Source organism: Hyla sarda, chromosome 6 (genome assembly GCF_029499605.1).
Source record: "Hyla sarda isolate aHylSar1 chromosome 6, aHylSar1.hap1, whole genome shotgun sequence".
NCBI lineage: Eukaryota > Metazoa > Chordata > Amphibia > Anura > Hylidae > Hyla > Hyla sarda.
In genome coordinates this window covers 113555305-113577583 of record NC_079194.1, presented here as the reverse complement: position 1 = coordinate 113577583, position 22279 = coordinate 113555305, and the positions used below count along the sequence as shown (strand labels likewise).

General features: G+C 41.6%; 1 protein-coding gene across 1 annotated transcript; it reads right to left on the bottom strand.

The window, feature by feature from the left end:
* Positions 1-253: 253 nt before the first annotated feature.
* Positions 254-21128, bottom strand: LOC130277453 (uncharacterized). Its single transcript, XM_056528124.1, has 9 exons — positions 21066-21128; positions 20681-20828; positions 9946-10026; positions 9472-9522; positions 7373-8608; positions 6883-7094; positions 2989-3353; positions 658-914; positions 254-576 (listed from the first exon to the last, which is right to left on the bottom strand). The coding sequence occupies exons 1-9, from the start codon at positions 21126-21128 to the stop codon at positions 419-421; spliced, it is 2571 nt and encodes an 856-aa protein (XP_056384099.1). The 3' UTR covers positions 254-418.
* Positions 21129-22279: the final 1151 nt, after the last annotated feature.

The following is a 22279-nucleotide window of genomic DNA, read 5'->3' as shown; positions in this document are numbered from 1 at the left end:
AACTCCCCTTTTCCTAATTGCTATATGAGTAGACATCTGGTATATGAAATAAAGGGTATTTATCAACCTCCTTTGGGGTTATTTGTTTCTTCCCAAGAGCTCTCTCTCTCTCTCTCTCTTTCTCTTTCTCTCTCTTTCTCTCTCTCTCTCTCTCCCCCTCCCTCCCCCCCATTAAATCTTATTCTTATAAAATAATGAGTCCATATTAAACTATACATTTTATTGAATGAGTATTAAAAATCATAGCGTTAAATAATGAAATGGGTGTTATGCATTGCAATTAGGAAGATTAAACATACATACATATCATCCCTTTATTATTTGAAGAGGTTTTTCCTGGACTATAGATTTGATCAGTGGAGGGCAGATTTCATTTGACCAGATAGATATTTTAATTGTCAGTATATGGGCAATTCTTTCAGGAATGATCAATGCCACTTTGTTGAAGGGCCGCCATCTTTCTTTGGTAATATTCCTTCTGAATAACAAGGCCCAGTCCTGCTAGTAGCGCGGTGATACCCAAGACAATGGACAGTACTGGCGTTAGGACATAGTTGTTCTCTGTGATTCGTTCCCCTACAAAAAAAAAATAATAATAATATTTTGAGAACCTGTCACTATTTTGACACACAGATTTAAAGTATGGGGCCTTCTTACTTGATCTAAACACAATTGGGCCTTGAGATAACCTAGCAGTGTCAAGTTCTTCCTTTGAGGTAAGGACATCACGTTTCAGTCTTTGGGTTAAACACGGTCGAGTACAGCGATTTGGGGAGGTTGAGTTGTGACAGATGATAACAATACAGGAAAGGTAGACTGTATGGAAGTTATCAAACTTAAACACATGAAAACTGAAGCGCTGTAGGCGCAGGTCTGTCACCTGGTGAACATGTAGGCTGGAGTCTTGGTAGCACCTGAGAACAAAACAAAGACAGTTGTAAAATATTATTATTTTAAGTATGTATGTATGTTGCTTGAAAGTTTCATGGTTTCAAGTTGCATACATTCAACCTAAAAACTACAATAGATTTTCACACAAGTCCTAAAAGTAGATAAAGTGGCCTACATCAAACAATGAGTAAGAAATGTTAGACTTGGTAATATATTTATTAAGGAAAATGATCCAATATCACATATCTGCGGACGGCAAAAGTATTTGAACCTTCAGGATTAGCAGATAACGTGAAGGTGTTTTTAACCAATGGAATGATGACCTGTTTTGTTCAAAGAACAGAGATCAATCAAAGTCTGATCAACACAGTACACGGTTGTGGAAGTGTATTATGGAACAATGGAGATTTCTGAAGACCACAGAAAAAGAGTTGTTGCTCTTTCGAATGAAAAAGCTTACAAAAGAAATAGTTTGGACTCCACCAATCCACAGTCAGACAGATTGAGTCCAAATGGAGGAAATTCAACACCATTCTTTCCATCCCCAGTAGTGGTCAACCAACAAAAATCAAGCCAAAAGCAAGCCAAATAATAGTCTGCGAGGTCACACAGTAACCCAAAGTATCCTCTAAGCAGAAACAGTCTTTTTTTTCACATTAGCTACTGTTTAAGGTCATAAGTCCACTCAGGAGGGAACTGAACAATAATATGTACATGGCATGATTACAAGATGAAAGCGGCAGCTTTCCAAAAAGAACATTGCTGCCCAGCTGCAGTTTGCTTAAGATCACATGGACAAGCCAAGGCTGTTGGAACAATGTTTTTTGGATGAATGGAACATTTTGATTAAAGAAAAACTGTCAGCTTGCTCTCCCCGCACTAACCAGCGGTACTGGCTGATAAGTTTGATGCCTACTGTGCCCGGATACTCCTGGCCATTCGGCTGAAATCTTTGTTTTTCTGTATATGCTCATTAAGTGCTAACTGGCACAGGCGGTATTAACTGGCACTCTGACGTCACCACCGCCGGCCGCAGCCCCACTCAGCTCATCAATATTCCTCCCCTCCAAAATGAGATATAAGTGCACTAGACACAGAAAATAAAGATGAATGAATCTTTATTGAAAACACATAAAAAAGAAAACAGAAGACATATTATTAAAAGCACCAAAGTACATCAGAAAAGTAGGTACGGAGGACCCTATAAGCATGGATACAAGTTAGAATACAGAGTTATAATACATAGCAGCCCCCTGAGGAAACTCGTCTTTAGTGAAACGATCGTTGGGGTTAGGGTAGGTAATGGTCTGGCACCCTTTTTGGATCACTCCTGTTGATAATGCTGGAGTTTATTATTTTCATTTTACTTGTTTATCCTTGATTGCTTAATGCTGCTATGTATTGTACTTCTGTATTCTAACTTGTATCCATGCTTATAGGGTGTATCCATAAGCATGTATCCATACCTACTTTTCTGCTGTACTCTGGTGCTTTTAATAATGTCTTCTGTTTTTTATATGTGTTTTCAATAAAGATTAATTCATCTTTATTTTCTCTGTCTAGTGCACTTATATCTTATTTTGGTGTTGCATATTTATCAGTGCACTCTTACCTACTGTATATAGTACGGTATTTTCTCTATCGGAGATCATCTTATCCCCTATCCAAGGGATAGGGGATAAGATGTCTGATCGCGGGGGTCCTGCCGCTGGGGACCCTCGCGATCTCAGCTGCAGCACCCCAGACATCCGTTGCACAGAGCAAACTTCACTCCGTGCCGGATGACTGGCGATGCGGGGTGAAGGCTTATGACATCACGGTTATGCCCTGCTTGTGATATCACTCCCATGCCCCCTCAATGCAAGTCTATGGGAGGGGACGTGATGGCAGTCCCGCCTCCTCCCATAGACTTGCATTGAGGGGGCATGGCAGTGACATCATGAGCGGGTCATGGCCGGGACGGCACGAGCCTCCGGCGCTGCACCCAACGCTCTAAACAAACGCTGGGTGCAGCGGGGAGATCGCGGGGGTCCCCAGTGGCGGGACTACCGCGATCAAACATCTTATCCCCTATCTTTTAGATAAACGGTTTCTCACCCGTCCTGGATGACTGTATATTTCAGGTTTGTGTCCTCTAGTGAAGGGGAAGCTGTGAGGGTTTCTATGAATATCTGCAGCTCCTCATCTTCTGACTCAACCTCAACCTCCACATGTAGACTGCTGTGTAGATCCACCTCATGAGGATACAGTGTAACCGGATCAGTGAAGCTGTTGCTGTGGTAGAGTTTCATTGAAACATTGTAGTAACTTTTACAGATGAAATTATTTACTTTAGGGTTAATGATCAATTCCAGGGAATTATTATTCATTTCACATCGTACTGATATCTCAATACGATGAACATCTGTGTCAGGGATAGTTCCGTAGATGGTGTTAGCATAAAAGGCTCTCCCATCCTCATACTGCAAAAACAAGATATAGTTAAGATAAGGAAAATAGTTGAAGGGTTATCCAGCGTCTTTGCTAAAATTAATATCCTGCTGGGGCTGTAAAGAATAGAAAAAAAACACCTACACTTACCGAGCCCTGATCCCCCGATGCTCCCATTTGCCTACAACTAGTCTGGAGCAGAACCTGTCAGCTCAGCCAATTACTAGCTACAGCAGTATCCCATCATGGCCAGTGATTGGCTGAGTGCAGGTCATGCAATGGGCACTTGTCTCGAAGCAGAACGAAGACAGAAGATTGGGGGACTGGATGGAGATGAATGGGAGTTGTGGGAGAATGGAGCTAGGTAAGTATAGATTTTTTTTCCGGGCCCTAGCATGATATAAATTTTTGAAAAATGCTGAATAGCCCCTTTAATAGTGTATTTAAATATATAAACTTTACTTTCTCCATTTCCCACTGTTTGTTCATGGCATTGCCATCTATATAATTTCCATATAGGTTAATGAAGAAGTGGCCCCACCCCAAGCGCAGACCATTTACATGGTGGGTCTCCAGTGATAGGTTATAAGCATGAGTGCAAACATCGGCCATACTGGCACAGCAAAAAGCTGCAATGTTAACAGAAGAAGGTGGAGAGGAGGAGACAGAGGCGCTAGCTGCTGGGAGGTACGGGTGGCAAGAATGACACAACACTAAACAACATAGCACACTCACAACATTAGATGGGGAACCATTTTTTTCCCGATTCAGCAAATCAGCTGTTATTTTAATACCTGGTCCACCTAAACGACGAAAACTGTCTGGATTCCATCCCCGATAAAAACACTAGGTTGTAGGAAAACCCCTTTATGTGCAATAATAGCTGTAAAGTAACATATATTTTTATTTTTTTAATAACATTTTTCAATAATAATTATTTCTTTTTTTTAATAATAACTTAAATAACACCTTTTCCCAAAAAAAACTACACCTTTTCCCCAAAAAAACTAAGACAAAAAACTGGTGTGAAATTTTTCATGTAAACTGGACTCTCACCCCTTTGAAAATATCATGTAAAGCAGACAATATAGGAAAAAAGAAGAAAGAAGAGGCCATGCCGAGGGAGCCGCCGGGAAGAAAATAGAAGAGCCGCAGGAGGAAAGTATCCGGGAGGGGAGGGGGAAACTGCTACTGCCTACTGTGGGGGAACTGCTGTTGACTACCATGGGGGAATCTGCTGCTGCCTAATATGGGGGAACTGCTGCTGCCTACCATGGGGAAACTACTGCTGTCTAATATGGGGGACACTGCTGCCTAATATGGGGGACTCTGCTGCCTAATATGGGGGACTCTGCTGCCAAATATGGGGGACTCTGCTGCCTAATATGGGGGACACTGCTGCCTAATGTCGGGGACACTGCTGTCTATTATGGGAGACACTGCTGCCTAATATGGAGGTACTGCTGCTTAATATGAGGGTACTGCCGCTGCCTACTATGGAGGAAACTGCCATCTACTTTGGGAAACACTGCTGCCTACTTTGGGAGACACTGCCGCCTACTATGGGGGATACTGCCACCCAATATGTGGGTACTGCCGCCTACTATGGGGGAAACTGCCGCTCACTGTGGGGGAACCTGCCGCCTACTATGGGTGGGAATCTGCCGCTCACTATGGGGGGGAATATCCCACCTACTATGGGGGGAATCTGCTCCCTACTATGAAGGGGATTCTGCTGCAAACCTAATGTGGGGGACATCTGCTGCCAACCTAGGTGGGGGACATCTACTGCCAACCTAATGTAGGGGACATCTGCTGCCAACCTAATGTGGGAGACATCTGCCTACCTAATGTGGGAAGCATATGCTGCCAACCTAATGTGGGAGTCTTCTGCTGCCTACCTATCGTGGAGGACATCTGCTGCTTCCCATTCTACTAAGGGGGGCATTATTACAGTTTGGGGCATTATTGTTATTGGAAAAGTGCAGAGCCTAAAATGTTTTTACCCCGTCATGTTCTACAGAGATGAGGGAAGAAATCATCATGGCCGTCTGAGCTGGAGAAGAAAAAGGAAGGTGAATGACTCAGATCAGAGAAGACATCCCCTGATATAACTGTATGTAATCACTTATATGGTCTGTAGCAGTAATGATGGGGGTTGTTTTCGGTCACCTGATGTAACTGTATGTAATCACTTATATGGTCTGTAGCAGTAATTATGGGGGTTGTTTTCTGTCACCTGATGTCACTGTATGTAATCACTTATGTGGTTTGTAGTGGTAATGATGGGGGTTGTTGTCAGTCACCTGATATAACTGTATGTAATCTCTTATATGGTCTGTAGTGGTAATGATGGGGGTTGTTGTCAGTCACCTGATATAACTGTATGTAATCTCTTATATGGTCGGTAGTGGTAATGATGGGGGTTGTTGTCAGTCACCTGATATAACTGTATATAATCACTTATATGGTCTGTAGTGGTAATGATGGGTGTTGATGTCAGTCACCTGATATAACTGTATGTGATCACTTATATGGTCTGTAAAGTTAATGATGGGGGTTGTTGTCAGTATAGGAGGTCCTCCTAAACTTAGATGGCAGATTGACAACATTATTGCTGTTAAGGGGTATTCCCATTCTGCAGCCGCAGGCATGGTTAGGGCGTGACTGAGGGCGTTGTTAGGGGCATGGCAATGAGTGTAGCTTGTCCCTTTTTGCTCTTAACAAAAGTTGGGAGGTATGGCAGAAGCTGTATACAGATGGAGCTGGGTGAGGGAGAGAGAGAAAGGGGAGGGGACAGATAGGTATTGATGTCTTCCTGTAATTGACAGGAAGTTTGCTTACCTAGGACAGACCACTTCCTGAAACATATTTAAGCACTATAATTTTCTGTTGGACTGACTGCTTGTAATATGACACCGCTAAAGTATGAATGAAGCATATGAAGGAAGCTGTGCTGGAATGAAACAGATGACAATGTAGGAATAGTAGAGATGAGAAAGAATTCAGGGAGGCACTCACGGTACTTCGTTCAATGCAGGTTTCTTTATTCAGGTAGCAGATGAATACATATTCCGTCGGGGCGCCAGGAGAGAGCGTGTGGGACGATAGCTATTTCTTGCCGATCCCGGCACTTCCTCAGGTGACCTGAGGAGGGTGTCCCGGGATCGGCACAAAATAACTATAGTCCCACACGCTTGCTCCTGGCAGAAATATGTATTCATCTGCTACCTGAATAAAGAAACCTGCATTGAACGCAGTAACGGGAGTGCCCCCGTGAATTCTTTCTTTTGCATTGTTGAGATTGCCGTATCTCTATGTGGGTTGTGCACTGGGCGAAGTTCATATTTACAGGAGTTGCTGCCGCATCGCTGCACTAGCCGAGTGTACCTAGAACCACTACATAAAGCGTGTTCACCAGTGCCAGCATCTGTATCTTGTTGTGAGATGAGCGTGCATTATATGGGCAAAAAAGAAAAACTGGAGTGCTTCTTTAATAGGAATTCAAAATTTCTGGTTTAGTGTTTTCTAATTATTTTAACATTTATCAGTAATATTCACCAGAATTTTAGATCCACATCTATCGTATGGTATTTTAATGAGGAAGTTAGTGTCATTCAGCTCTGCTTGGCACAGAGGATCTTTGAGGTGAATATCTGCAACATCTAAGGTGGCTTCAGACAACAAGCTAGAAGGTAGAGTATACTCAGCACCATGTGGAAGACAACGTAATCCACATCCCACCTCTTGTGTTGGAAATAGCAGTAGAGGATCTAAAACAGAAACAAGATAACAAAAGATCTTAAATATAGCTCATGGAGGTAAAAATGATGCACTGCACATTCTTCTAATTTTTTTACCCAAACTGAAAAGAATAAAAGCCAATGGGATGGGTATAATCTACAAAGGAGAATATGTACTATAGAACAAGGTAATATGGTTGTTATGGGCCTATTTGAGGTTGTTTTTTTTATTTTTATGGAGCCTCCCCTTCATAGGTTCCAAAGGCTCTACCTAACCACCTCCATTTTATATATGGCTCACAACTTACCTGGATACAATAAATCGTGGCCCATTGAATATCCATAAGATACAGTAGATCCAATGCCATAAATATAAAGAGTGAATGTGGTCAACTCATGGTATATCTCATACTGCCCATCAGTTTTACCCAATGTGACTTGCCAACCTCTAAACCCTTTGAATTTTTTCACAGTTGTTGGATAAGAACTTAAGGGTTTTCCATCTAGGTAGAACTCGGAGTCTGAAGATGCCTCAGAAACAATGAGGAAGAAGTTGTCATAGACAGACTGTGTCACAAACTTGTAATATTTCCTTCCCAGTAATGATGGTGGGACAGTGGTAATAAACGGATCATAAGAAAATGTTATACCAGTTGAGTGAGATTCTTGGAGTAAATATAGAATCATAACAGGCTTGGTGGCATTGATGAGCAGTATTTTGTCTGCGGTTATTGTGACATGGGCAGCTTCCTGTAGACTATGCTGAGTGGTATCTTCTGGGCTATCAATAGTCACAAGGGTATCTGCACTTCCTGCAATTATTTTGATGACATCTTGAGTATGTGTAAAAAATGGAAACACAGCAAAGATTTTTCCCCAGTTCTCCTTAGGATGGAGCTGTTCAAGGAGGGCATCACAAGCAGAGTTAATTCCCTTATAACAGGTATGACCAGTGAACACCGCCACTGGAGCTGAGGATGAAATTTTGGTTCCTGTTAGATCCACTGAACTTTGAAACTGAATGACTTGTCTGTTCTTCAGCAACAATGTGAATGAATCTCCAGTTGTGTAGGATATCCCATTATATGTGATGGATCCTGAGACTGTTATGTGCACTTGGACATCATGTTCAAACCCATTGGCCACTGCAAATTGTCTGCTGGTTCCTGGAACCTGTCCACTTGTTTGGTCCCCAGGAGTAATTATGTAGTATTCCATACCCAGGTCTTCTTGTGGTAGACAGGTCATGGCATCAGCAGAGACCACAGCTGTGTAAAATGCAATTACAGATATGGCCATATCCGATGTCACCATTATTACTTTGGAAGTGATATCCTTTTCTGTGATCATATATGTATAGTCCAAAGTCACCTGGCAACTACTGTTCTGGTCAATGTAGATCGTCTGGTTAAAGAAGGGCTGAGACACTGACACTGTAACTGTAGCCGCTTTATCACAGGTCACCAGATATAGCTGGAAAGTTGTATCTGAGTTTCGAAAGATGTTTTGCATGAAAACAGTTATAAACTTTCTTTGGATCTGTCCTGATGGAAAAGAATAAAAAGTTTTGAATTTGTCAATGAATTCAGAAGAGAACCTAATGACAAGAGCAGTTGTAACTTCTGCTACTCTACACAACTGTCTCTAGGTAGGTCTGGGTGTTGGCTGAGTATATGTGGTGGCATACTCTAAGTATGAGCTAATAAGACAAGTGTCTCGGGGTCTCTACCATCCCATTATATTACATTCTATCCAGCCTTAAACATCTTATGCCCTATCGAAAGGATCCGGGCGGTCCCCCACGATCCCCCTGGGACCTGTGCGATCTCCGTCGCGGCACCCCAGTCATCTGATGCACAGAACGAACTCCGCTCCATGCTGGTTGATGGGTGACAACAGCTGTCATGCCCTCTCCATTCATGTCTATGGGAGGAGGCATCACGCTCCCTTCCATAGACATAAATGGAGATGGCGTGGCATGACGTCAGGAACACAGAAGCTCCAAGCCTTTGTGTTCAGAACTCTGGGGTGTCAGCTCGGAGATCTCGGACCCCCCCACCACCACCATCAGACATCTAGGAGCAGAGTACCCCTTTAAGTTCTCAACTTGTGGACAACTTACATTATGGCAATAACTGTGGAGATATCTTGGCACTATATTGCACATTTATTTATGCACTGCATGGCAGTATTACATAGAGTTTTACAGGTATTATTAAAGAAGTCTATGACAGTATTATTTGGGTATGCACAACGTAAACACCACTGAACACAGTGGCTCTTTCAATCTCACAGAGGGGATTACAGAGGTTGGATCCACATAAATTAAATATCAATTGCTAGTGCCATTGCCATTATAAAAAAAAGGTAAAATGTACAGTGAAATTTACAAACACAATTCCAGTACCTGGGTTTAAACTGCATTTTTCAGATTGTGGAAGTGATGCTGGGGTGATACCTGCAGAAAAGAAAGCTTACGACAAGTCAATAATGCCTATAGCACTCATATATTTTATATAATGGAAGTACCTATAGAAGATTCAGAGGTAGCAGTTGCATTTTAGCCCTTGTCCTGGTGGCGCTCTAAAGGCTCTGCCACCACATAAGAATGCACAAGTATTATAAATGTCACATGATAGGTGGGAGGCAGGTTACAGATTTGTATTACGGCACAAAATTATCATGGAACTGATTTATAAATTACTAAAAGCCATATTGTGAGGTTAAGCCATGTTTTCTTCATACCAAAGTAAAACATAGGTCTGCATAGGAGCTGAGTGCACTAAACAAAAGGAGACTTTTTATAACCTATTTGTAAAGTCACTTTTTTATTTTTCCAAGATTTCATATGAAAATATAAAACATATAACGTTATACTTACTGTGTAAGAGATTCCAGGCACAGAAGAACAGAACAGACACTGAGAGATCCATTCTGACTACATGACCTTCACTCCAGAACTCTTATATAAAGTACAAGAGGTTAAAAACATTTCCTGGGAAAATCTCTACATCCAATAATGTTTCTTGTGTCTTCTTAACCGATGTGAAGTGTGGCTTCTGGGGTCTGTGTAATTTAGGGCCCTCTGTAAATTCCCCTGACAGCAGCATACGATAGAGGAGGTGAGGCTGATCCCGGGGACATACTGCATTATGTGGTTTTATTCAGTACTTACATATAAAATACTGTTTTCATGCTAGCAAAACTCATAGAAAAAGCCTGTGAGTCCTGCTTCCATAGCCCACTCATAGAGAAAGATTGTGAGTTCTGCTTCCATAGCCCACTCATAGAGAAAGCTTGTGAGTCCTGCTTCCATAGCCCACTCATAGAGAAAGCTTGTGAGTCCTGCTTCCACCTTCAACTCAGAGAGAGAACCTGTTGTAAATCCTGCTCCACCCAAGAGGAAGCCTGTGAGTCCTGCTCCACCCAAGAGGAAGCCTGTGAGTCCTGCTCCACCCTCAAGGAAAGACTAAGTCCTGCTCCACCCACTCACAGCATGCCCTGTGCAGTCATAGAAACAGGTTGTGATTTCTTCTTCCACTTCACAGAAAGAAAAAACAAAGGTGCTCCCTGTGGAGTAACGTAGGTGGTAAGGGTATGGGGAAATGAGGGATTCAATACTGCTTACCGAAAGGGGTTGTGCACCAACATACACAACAATGGTAAAGGTGTGTTGTTGAATAGGGGTCAGTCTGCAGCCTACCTGAAGTTGTAGTATCAGTAGAAAGAAAAGGCTTCGTAATACCAGGATTTCGTGGTGCTGATCAGGACGCAGGACTCACAGACTAAAAGTAACGACCATCAGGTTTATTAACAATAATGCAACGCGTTTCTCTGCGCATGCGCAGCGAAACGCGTTGCATTATTGTTAATAAACCTGATGGTCGTTACTTTTAGTCTGTGAGTCCTGCGTCCTGATCAGCACCACGAAATCCTGGTATTACGACTTCACAGAAAGAGCCTGTTAGTCTTGTTTCCACCATGAGTTCTGCTTTATTCCATCACAAAGCTTACTCCGGGGAAAAAAAAAAATTTCAAATCAACTGGTGCCAGAAAATTATACAGATTTGTAAATTACTTCTATTTAAAAATCTTACTCCTTCCAGTACTTATCAGCTGCTGTATGCTTCACAGGAAATTCTATTTCTTTCTGGAGTTCTTTTCAGTCTGACCACAGTGCTCTCTGCTGACACCTCTGTCCATGTCTGGAACTGTACACGCAAATTCCCATAGCAAACCTCTCCTGCTCTGGACAGTTCCTGACATGGACAGAGGTGTCAGCAGAGAGCACTGTGGTCATACCGAAAAGATCTCCAGAAAGAAATACAACTTCCTGTGAAGCATACAGCAGCTCATAAGTACTGGAAGGATTAAGATTTTTAAATAGAACACATTTTCAAATCTATTTAAAGGGGTACTCCGGTGGAAAACATTTTTTTTTTTTTTTAAACCAACTGGTGCCAGAAAGTTAAACAGATTTGTAAATTACTTCTGTTAAAAAATGTTTACCTTTCCAGTACTTATTAGCAGCTGTATGCTACAGAGGAAATTCTTTTCTTTTTGACTTGTCTTTTTTTTGTCTTGTCCACAGTGCTCTCTGCTGACACCTGATGCCCGTATCAGGAACTGTCCAGAGCAGGAGAAAATCCCCAAAGTAAACATATGCTGCTCTGGACAGTTCCTGACAGTTCCAGAGGTGTCATCAGGGAGCACTGTGGACAAAACAAAAAAGAAATTAAAAAATAAAATAATTTCCTCTGAAGCATATAGCTGCTAATAAGTACTGAAATGATTACGATTTTTAAATAGAAGTAGTGTAATTTACAAATCTGTTTAACTTTCTAGCACCAGTTCATTAAAAAAAAAAAAAAAAAAGTTTTCCACCTGAGTACCCCTTTAACTTACTGGCACCAGTTGAGTTGAAAAATTGTATTTTCCACCAGAGTACCCCATTAACTCCTGTCCATGAAAAGAAGACCTGTGAGTCATGATTCATGATTTTCGCCTACTTTAGAGTAAAACTGTGAGTCCTGCTCCCTCCCCACTCATAGACAAGACTTGTGATTCCTGCTCCCTCCCCACTCATAGAGAAGACCTGTCAGTCCTGCTCCCTCCCCACTCAGAGAAGATGTCAGGGACCGACCGGGGTAACAGGAAGAGTGAGCACTAAACTGACCCTAAAACCGCTCTCCCTGCCTACTTGCCTATCCACCCTAAACGAGGGATCGACAACTGGGCGCTGGTCCCTTCCTGAACTAAAGTGCAGGGGCCTAATAAAAACACATACTAATAAATGGTCACAAACCAGAAACATAATAGGAACATAGAACTCAATAGTATAAGTTCAGAGGACACAGATCAGTGAGCAGCACAGGGGACACTATGGATCAGCGGTCATGAACAGAGGACACTATAGATCCGTGGTCATGAACAGAGGACACTATAGATAAGTGGTCAAGTACAGAACTCCAAAGATCTGAAATCAAGAACTAATAAACATAGAGTTCAAAAGACCAGACAGGAAAACGGATAAGTCAACAGACTTTAGCAACAGACAGGAATATAGCATAATCCCCCAGAACATCCAGAAGACACAAAGTCCCCATGGACCAGCAACAGGGATCTTTAGCTAATCAGGAATATTCGCATTCCCTATGCAAAACCTCCAGTTCACACAAAGTCCCCATGGACAGGTAATAGGAATGCCAGATACACAGGATATATTTATAGAACATTGTTCACACTGAACACAGGACAGGAATCCCAATCCCTCAGAAAACCTCCAGTAGACAGGATTGTCCACATGGAGCAGAAACAGGGATGCCTAACATAGGACTCTGTTCACACTGGACACACAAACTGGACACTCCACTCCCCTATAGGAGTAGCAATTAATAATAAATCCAAATAGACTACTGGCGAGCGGCACACTCCACCGTGTGGTCAGGATGCTGGCCCAGTAGGAAAACAGAAATGTGTGATAATGCTATTTGCACAGATAACACATATTATATATATATATATATATATATATATATATATATATATTATATATATGGTTATATTATTCTCCTATGTGTTATCTGTGCAAATAGCATTATCTTATGAACCATATTGTGGTTTCTTCTTAGGGTATGTTCACACTACGGATGATGAACGGAATCTCCGCTGGCAGAATTCCGCAAACGGAGACTCCATTTTGGCTTCCGCAATACTTCGGCGGTAGGACCGCGTGGTACTGCGCCGTCACCATTGATGGCTATGCAGTGTTCACGGACTTCCGCGCAAAGAATGAACATGTTCTTTCTTTGCGTGGAACTATTTCAGCGGCAGAATTGTCCACCGCTGAAATTATGCAGTGTGAACGGGTCTCGCGGAAAACCCATTCACACTGATGTTTATGTTCACAGCACGTAATTCTGTTCGTGGGAATTACGTAGTATGAAAATACCCTCACTCCCTGATGAGCCCACTCAATTAGTGGGCGAAATGCGTTGGCAAGAGAGGTTTGCCAAGTACTGTACAATTATTTCATTGTATCACGAATGTTTCCTCACTCCTTATCCACACTGAGAAGTAGGAGTTCTCTTTAGGTAGGGTTATGTTAGTATAGGTACTTACCTGTATCCGTTTCCCTTCCCAATTGACATCTATTGGTGCTGATTGCTTTAATCACAATTTATTTTGTTCTGTACTGTGTATTAATTCCTTTGAAGTAAAGGTTAAGTTTTATTTTTATCTTGAGCCTCGTTGGAGATTCTTTGCGCTTCACACAGCAATAATCCACAAGCTCAATACATGTTGTATACTGCATGCAGGAATAATTTTATTTATTTATAAGTGCTTCACCAGTCATGCTTCTATTGTGCAGAAATGATAAAGGTATCTGTGGTCTTAGCAGCAAATTGTTGATAAGATTATGTCTATGTATTAACTTGGAAAATGGGAACTCAGCCATGTAGTAACACACTAACAGAACTCAGGACAATGACCCAGTCACTTAGATAAATATGAAATTGTGTGACTGTTGCCGATAAAAAATGTTACCAGGAATTTTCATAACGTTTATAAGACTTTATACTCCCTAACTACACAGAAAGTCTTATTATATGGAGAAGCTAAAAGAAAACGTTATTTCACTGTTGTAAGATCCCAAGTAGTTGCCCTAATACAATGCCCCCTATTGTTAGAGCAGATCCTTCACAGGAACTGCCGCTCAGCTAATCAAAGGCCACAGCAGTGTCCTGCCTAGCCAGTGATTGGTGGTGAAAAGCGGAACAGAGAGGCGGACACTGTGGGGGATTGGGGTAGGTGAGTATTAACACATCCCAACCTTAATATAAATATTAATTACTGGCGCTGGACAACCCCTTTTATGGTGTATTCACATGTACGGTATCCTGCGCATATTTGATGCACAGGATTTAACCCCTTAAGGCCGTTTTTTTTTTTTTCCGTTTTTGCATTTTCGTTTTTTGCTCCTTGCCTTTAAAAAATCATAACTCTTTCAATTTTGCACCTAAAAATCCATATGATTGCTTATTTTTTGTGCCACCAATTTTACTTTGTAATGACGTCAGTCATTTTGCCCAAAAATCTACGGTGAAACGGGAAATAAAATCATTGTGCGACTAAATTGAAAAAAAACTGCCGTTTTGTAACTTTTGGGGGCTTCCATTTCTACGTAGTAAATTTTTCGGTAAAAATGACACCTTATCTTTATTCTTTAGGTCCATACGATTAAAATGATACCCTACTTATATAGGTTTGATTTTGTAGTACTTCTGGAAAAAATCATAACTACATGCAGAAAAATTAATACGTTTAAAATTGTCATCTTCTGACCCCTATAACTTTTTTACTTTTCCGTGTATGGGGCGGTATGAGGGCTCGTTTTTTGAAGTTTTTAACGGTACCATTTTTGCATTGATAGGACTTATTGATTGCTTTTTATTCATTTTTAAATGATATAAAAAGTGCCCAAAAATGCACTATTTTGGACTTTGGAATTTTAATGCGCGTACGCCATTGACCGAGCGGTTTAATTAACGATATATTTTTATAATTCGGACATTTCCGCACGCGTTGATACAATATATGTTTATTTTTATTTTTATTTACACTGTGTTTTTTTTATGGGAAAAGGGGGGTGATTCAAACTTTTAATAGGGGAGGGGTTAAATTATATTCATTCACTTTTTTTTTTCACTTTTTTTTTGCAGTGTTATAGGTCCCATAGGGACCTATAACACTGCACACACTGATCTTTATCATTGATCACTGGTTTCTCTTAGGAATCCAGTGATCGATGATTCTGCCGCTTGACTGCTCATGCCTGGATCTCAGACAGCGAGGAGGCAGGTAAGCTGTTCGGGATGCCGCGATTTCGTCACGGCTATCCCGAACAGCCCACTGAGTTAACCGGCAGCTTTTATTTTCACTTTTAGCCGCGCGGCTCAGCTCTGAGTGCGCGGCTAAAGGGTTAATAGCGCGCGGCGCCGCGATCGGCGCTGTGCGCTATTAGCGGCGGGTCGCTGCTTCACTATGATGCTGGGCCCGCCGTGATATGATGCGGGGTTACCGTGTAACCCTGCGTTATATCACGGGAGCAAGACCAAGGACGTACCTGTACTTCCTTGGTCCTTAAGGGGTTAAAGCTGTGTACAGTAATTTAGTTTACATTGAAATCTGCAGCATATAATCCTGCGCATCAAATATGCCCTGGATACTGTACGTGTGAATGGACCCTTTTAGGGGTATTCCCACCTTAGAGCATTTATGGCATATCCACAAAATGAAGGTTCAAGCAACAGAAATATCGAGGCACTCCCTAGTGTAGTATTTTAAGGCAGTAGGAGAGGGAACCTCCGACTCCCGCCGAGCGGGATAGACACAGGACTGGTAGGCATGTTAAACTAAGTGTAACACCGAAGTATGGGAGGGTGTTATTGTATGTAGACTTCATCACCTGCCGAAACGATCATGTAATTTACTGTATAAAATGCCCATGTCAAATGTTTTATATTGGCTCTACCACAAGGTGTATGTTCATCAGATTCAGAGAACATTTTAGACTTACTAGATTGGGCACTGGATTGCCTAGAATCTCAAGTCACGTTGGAGAGCATCATGATGGCGACCCATCCGTCCTTTCTTTTTTCGGTTTGGAGAGAATAAAAACAGCAGAACCCGGAAAAAACTAAAAACTACATTGTTGCAAAGAGAAGCCAAATGGATCTCCAAGTTGAATGCGGTCAGCCCAGCGGGTTTTAATGAAAGAAATTTACTCAATGTTTTCCTCTAACCGAAACTCAGACATATATTTTGCCTTTTGATATGTAAAGTTTTCTGCTTACCTGTCTTCTCTGTTTACCCTCTTTTCCTTTTCTTTTTCTTTTGCAGGCAGGAGTATAAAATACTGTTGTTATTATTGTAAAATTAAATTTTTTACATGCACTCTATTTAACAACTAAAATCCCTCCCTCCCTGTCAGGCCCAAGGCCTGATTATGGAAACATACATGTGTTTTATAATTGTATCTGTGTATAAACTAAGACCTGGGGGTGAGGGTCATTCAGACTGTGTGTTTGTGTATTTCATTTTATTGGGGGTCTGGCTGTTTGGAGTCATGCACTCTGGTCCCATCATATAATCAAACAGATAAGGGGTCAGGAAGAGAGATGCCCCACCTGGTGGGATCAGAGGGGAGGGGGGGAATGGAGTTTCCCTCCAAAGAAGCAGAGATAAGATTGAAAATGCTGGACTCAATGGTTGTTCAAGGCTGTGCCCAAAGCTGACAAGAGCTCTCACCCACAAAGGACGGCTATACCATCATGCTGTAAGAACCTCATTTTTGTTTTCTGAACTTGTCTTGCAAAACTCTTTTATATATTTTTATACCTGTATGTCACTTGTTTCTGTGTGTATATATATATATATATATATATATATATATATATATATAGCACTGTGATATCTTTTATCAGATTAAATGTTTAATTAATCAGCTCTGGTCTTTGATCTCTAAATATATGAGCTCACCTTTCTGAAGGCAGCTCTGGTGGAAACACGTTTATCTAAGGGTTAATTTGGTGACTTGCTGGGACTAGTAGTGGATACCCAGAGGTCCGGTGGCCTTAACCCTTGAACCATCACACTCTCTCTAATGTCTTGGCTGGACCGATAGGGTGTGATCGTGACACTCCCCTGCAAGCTTGACTGCCCTACATCCCCCGTCTGATGAGCGCTGGGAGTTTTTTATTTGCAACTGCTGGAGGGACACATACCTTTGCCCACTGTGGCAAATTCTTACATTCCCGATATACTGTTGCTTCTCCGACACTGACGATTTCTACCACCATCTATATCGGCACCCCAGAAGCGCTCTTCATGCGTTCGTTAAAACGAACAGCTGGAGACACATACATGATAGCCCACAGTGGCACCCATTTTTCTCCAGCAGAGACGGGAAGACAATCAGGAGCGCATCACCAGCTCCTGATTGGTAGTTGTAACCGTTAGTCATCGCGGTGTAGTTCTGACACGGCCAGGTAAGAGGATATTACCTGGCCGTACACACTGGTCTGTAAGGCGTGACCAAGCAGTTTTTGCCACGAAACGTTGCCGCCAGGGCTCCTCGGAGCTCTCTTTCCTGTCCTCCCCACGAACCCCACTGTACCTGGATCACTATATGGATTATCCATGGATCTGAAATAAACCACTGGAAGGGTGAGTGCTGCGCTGTGATTCTTTCTTCTTACAGTGTTATTGTATGTATCTCATATATTGGCCAAGGGGGATTGGAGGGGGGAATAATAGCATAAGGGGATTAAGATGGAGGGGTCGAGGAGGGATAATGGCAAAAAGGGATTAAGATGGACGGGGGGGGGGGGTGGATAATGGCAAAAGGGGATTAAGATGGACGGGGGGGGGTGGATAATGGCAAAAGGGGATTAAGATGGACAGGGGGGTAATGGCAAAAGGGAAACAGAGAGAGAGGGGGGAATAATGGCACAAGGAGATTAATATGGAGGGGGGGGGGGGGGGTAATCCTTATATTCCCCCCACCCACCCCATCTTAATCCCCTTGTGCAATTATTCTCCCCTCCCTCTGATTCCCTTTTGCTTTTTTCCGATTATGGAAAAAGAGGATCAGATGGAGGGGGGCACAATGGCACAAGGGGATTAAGATGGAGGGGGGATAATGGCACAAGGGGATTAAGTATCACATTAGTATCGCATTAGAAAGGTAAGCACACGCCATTATGAAATTATGTACTTTTATTACTTATTTTGTCCGTGGGTACCCTTTGCCAATAAGTTCCACGCGAGGGGTACCCACGGACGTACTTTCACCCTTTGGAGGTACAGTCATAAAAAAGGTTGAGATCCACTGCCTTAGAGCAATGAAAATTTGTACAAATTGTATCTCATGTTTATGCCACTAGAGGGCATTATAGTACAAGCAAAATGTCCGAATTGCAAGAGAACAAAGGGAGGAAACCTTGCTTGTGCTTTAACCAGGCAAGTTTTAGATAAACATATATGAAATAGATAGATGGAGATAGATAGATAGATAAATAGATAAATAGATAGCTTTGAGATAGATAGATAGATAATAGATATGAGAGATAGATAGATATAGATAAATAGAAACATAGAATGTGTCGGCAGATAAGAACCATTTGGCCCATCTAGTCTGCCAAATAATCTGAATCCTATCAATAGTCCCTGGCCCTATCTTATATGAAGAATAGCCTTATGCTTATCCCATGCATGCTTAAACTCCTTCACTGTATTTGCAGCGACCACTTCTGCAGGAAGACTATTCCATGCATCCACTACTCTGTCAGTAAAGTAATACTTCCTGATATTACTGCATAAACCTTTGCCCCTCTAATTTAAAACTATGTCCTGGTCGATGAACAGCGTTTTTTTTTAAATGTCAATAAAAGGGTTAACGATGGCTGTGGGGGAGTGTTTTTTTTTTTTAAATAAAACATTTTTTTTCAATGTGTTCTGTTTTTTATAATTGAATTTTCAGGCTTAGTAGTGGAAGCCATCTTGTAGATAGAATCCAGTACTAAGCCAAGGCTTAGCATTAGCCTCAAAATTAGCTAGCGCTAACCCCCAATTATTGCTCTCCGGTACCCACTGCCACAGGGGAGACGGAAAGAGCCAACAGGCCCGGAACGTCAAAAATGGCGGTCCTGGGCCTAGGCAGTAACAGGCTGGCGTTATTTAGGCTGGGGACTACACTGCACTGCCTGCCGGCATACTGTATCACATTTCATAATCCCTGACCGGGAGATGGGAGCTCTGATTGGTGAATAGCTTTTCACCAATCAGAGCTCCCGTCTCCCGGGCGGGGATTATGAAATCTGATACAGTATACAGGAGCCGGTGGGCAGCGCAGTGTATTTGCATGTGCCGCCGGCTTTTACAGTTAATAAATGCGGATCGCAGCGGGTCTCTGGAGAATTACCCTGGACTACAATTCCCATCATGGGCAGAGTCTGTCCATGATGGGAGTAGTAGTCCTAACTGTCCCAAAATAGTTAATGTAATTCTCAGATGCTTTAGAACACTTTGGTACGTGTCCTTCAAGGTGGTGTATATTTGCGCTAGAAAAGTGTATTTGTGCATTTTTTTTTGCGTTTAAAAAAAAACACGCAGTTAATAAATTCGATTCTACAGTAGAAAGTGCTCTATGGTAAATTAATCATAGACATGGCTATGAAGAATTCTATCAGATTTTGCGCAAAAAAAGAAAAAAAAGATGCAAAAAAACTCTTGCGCAAAAATAGACAAAAAAGCTCTATATACAATGATAAATTCCCCCCATACTCCCCAAATCCCGTAGAACTACAATCCCCAGTCCAGCGTGACATGGGTCACATACTCACACAAAAACAAATAAATATTAGATAGATAGATATATAATGGATGAATTAATTAATAAATATAAGATAGATTGATAATAGATAGATAGATATGAGATAAATAGATAGAGTATATTTAGTTATATAATGAATAGATTGACACAAACATTTTGTGTAGCGGAAAAGTATAAATAAGGTTTAAAAGTAAAATTTCAATCTAGTTGTTTTGTCTTTGCCCTGAGAATGGCATAGTGCTTCCCCGGCCCATGATCACTTTCCTTTTCAGTTCACAGGGTTGGTTCAGAGCCCAATGCCAGAAATGATGATGTCATCCTGGATGACTTAAGCGTTTTCTAATTTCCTTCACACTCAGGCCCCAGGTGACCTACATCAACATATAGTGCCAAAGTGTTACGTGAAGTCAGGCAGAGGAAACGCACACCAATAAAACTGTTGAATAATGATGTCACATACATTGAAGAACATGAATGAAATGAGGGGGCACACTTCGGGGGGGTTGCAGACAGGAAAAGCTTTCACTATCGGAGGTATTTCTAGGATGGGCCTGAATTGAATGGAATAATATATAGAAAATATAGTAAATGTTTTAAAACAAAGGGGAACGTTTATTCCTTATATAATGATAAGGTATGTAATGTTCTATGGCTGGCCATAGTGTTAGATAGCAGTCATCCAAACACTTCTTTGGATGAAAGCTATTCTTTTCACACATACCCCCATCTGATCTATGAACAGGTATAATAGTTGGGTGAATGCTGGGTGGTTGACTTGCCAAGGCAACTATGTGGTAGGCACTGATGTGCTGGCGGTGGTTGCGTGTACCAATTACACTCCAAGGGTAGTAGCTTCCTGGGCCAAGTGCCTGGGTAATAAAGATAAAAAGATAATAAAGAGTTACGGAAACTACTTATAATGTCTGTTTCTGTGTGTTTGCATTTTTCTGTTTAAGGTCCTGTTCAGACTTTGTTTTTGTGTCTGAACAGTTTCTGTGCTAATTCTCTCTGGTTTTGGAAGAGTTAATGTTCTCAGCCTATGGCAGCTCGGGTGTGGTTTTAAAACCTGAGCTCTGTTGGAACTTTCGGCTGTTTTTGAGCTTTACTCTGACCATGTCTTGTTCATTATGTACCTTAGTTTTTGTCTGTTTGTCTTGAGTTTTTACCATGGTTACCTGTACTGTTTGAGATATAGATTTTATCCTGCTTGGTTTTAGTACATTTGTTGTGTTTTAATATTTTGTATGTTCATTCTGCATTCATCCTTGTATATCCTAGTCAGTGTTCACACTGTGTGTTATATTTGTCCTGTACCCGTGTTTACTTATATTTAGTATTTCTGTTTCCTTCTAGGCCAGTACCCTGATCACTCGTGGAGAGTGTCTGCTGGCTAGAAGTCTATTTGGCTTTGGAATTGATGTCCCTTCATGTTTGGAGTGGGGAGTCTAGTGTGTTCATGATTACTGATCCTTAGTGTTTTTAGTACATGATCACTGATTATAGTGTACATGATCACTGATCTATAATGTCCTCTGTACATTACCATTGGTAGACACCTACATAGGAACCTATACCTCAAAGAGGTAAGTAATGTGCATGATAGAAAGCACCACCAAAAACAAAGAACAAATTATGCACAAATGGACAGCATATAGAAGAAAATTAACAAAATCTTTATTAGATGTATCATCAATTAAAAACAACAATACATGTACATAATAAAAACAAGGCACCGAAAGAAACTACAGATAGGGAGGTAAGGGCTGGAACTCAGCGTGGAGATAACAATAAACATAAGTATGAGGTCAAAGGGCAATGAGCTATCAGGTATCAAATAAGATCACACCAGAATAATGCTAAACGCAAGCAAGAGAGCATGGAGAAAAGAAATGTAAGAGCCAAACCCAGAGACCAAAGAGAACAAGTATGCCAGACCTTACCTACCAACCCCAACAATCGTTTCACCACTAAATGGCTTCCTCATTGGTCTATAGTGTCCTCTGTACTTTAACACTGGTCTGTGTCCTCTGAACTTGTATCTGTTTGTAGTCTAGTGTGTTCTTTGTTCTGAGTCCAATGTGAACAGTGCTCTTGATTTCCTGACCAGTTTTGTTAGTATGCTATATCCTGCCTTGTTAGTATTTAGATATCTGTTCTGGTTATTGTATTCCTGTTATGTTCCTGACCTGTTTCCCGACTATGTACTGTTTCATTTGTTTTCTTGACCTTGATGCCATTGCACTTTAGTGCAGGAAGGGCCGGCTCCAAGTTGTCGATCTGCCATTTAGGGCAGATGGGCAAGTAGACAAGGAGAGTGTTT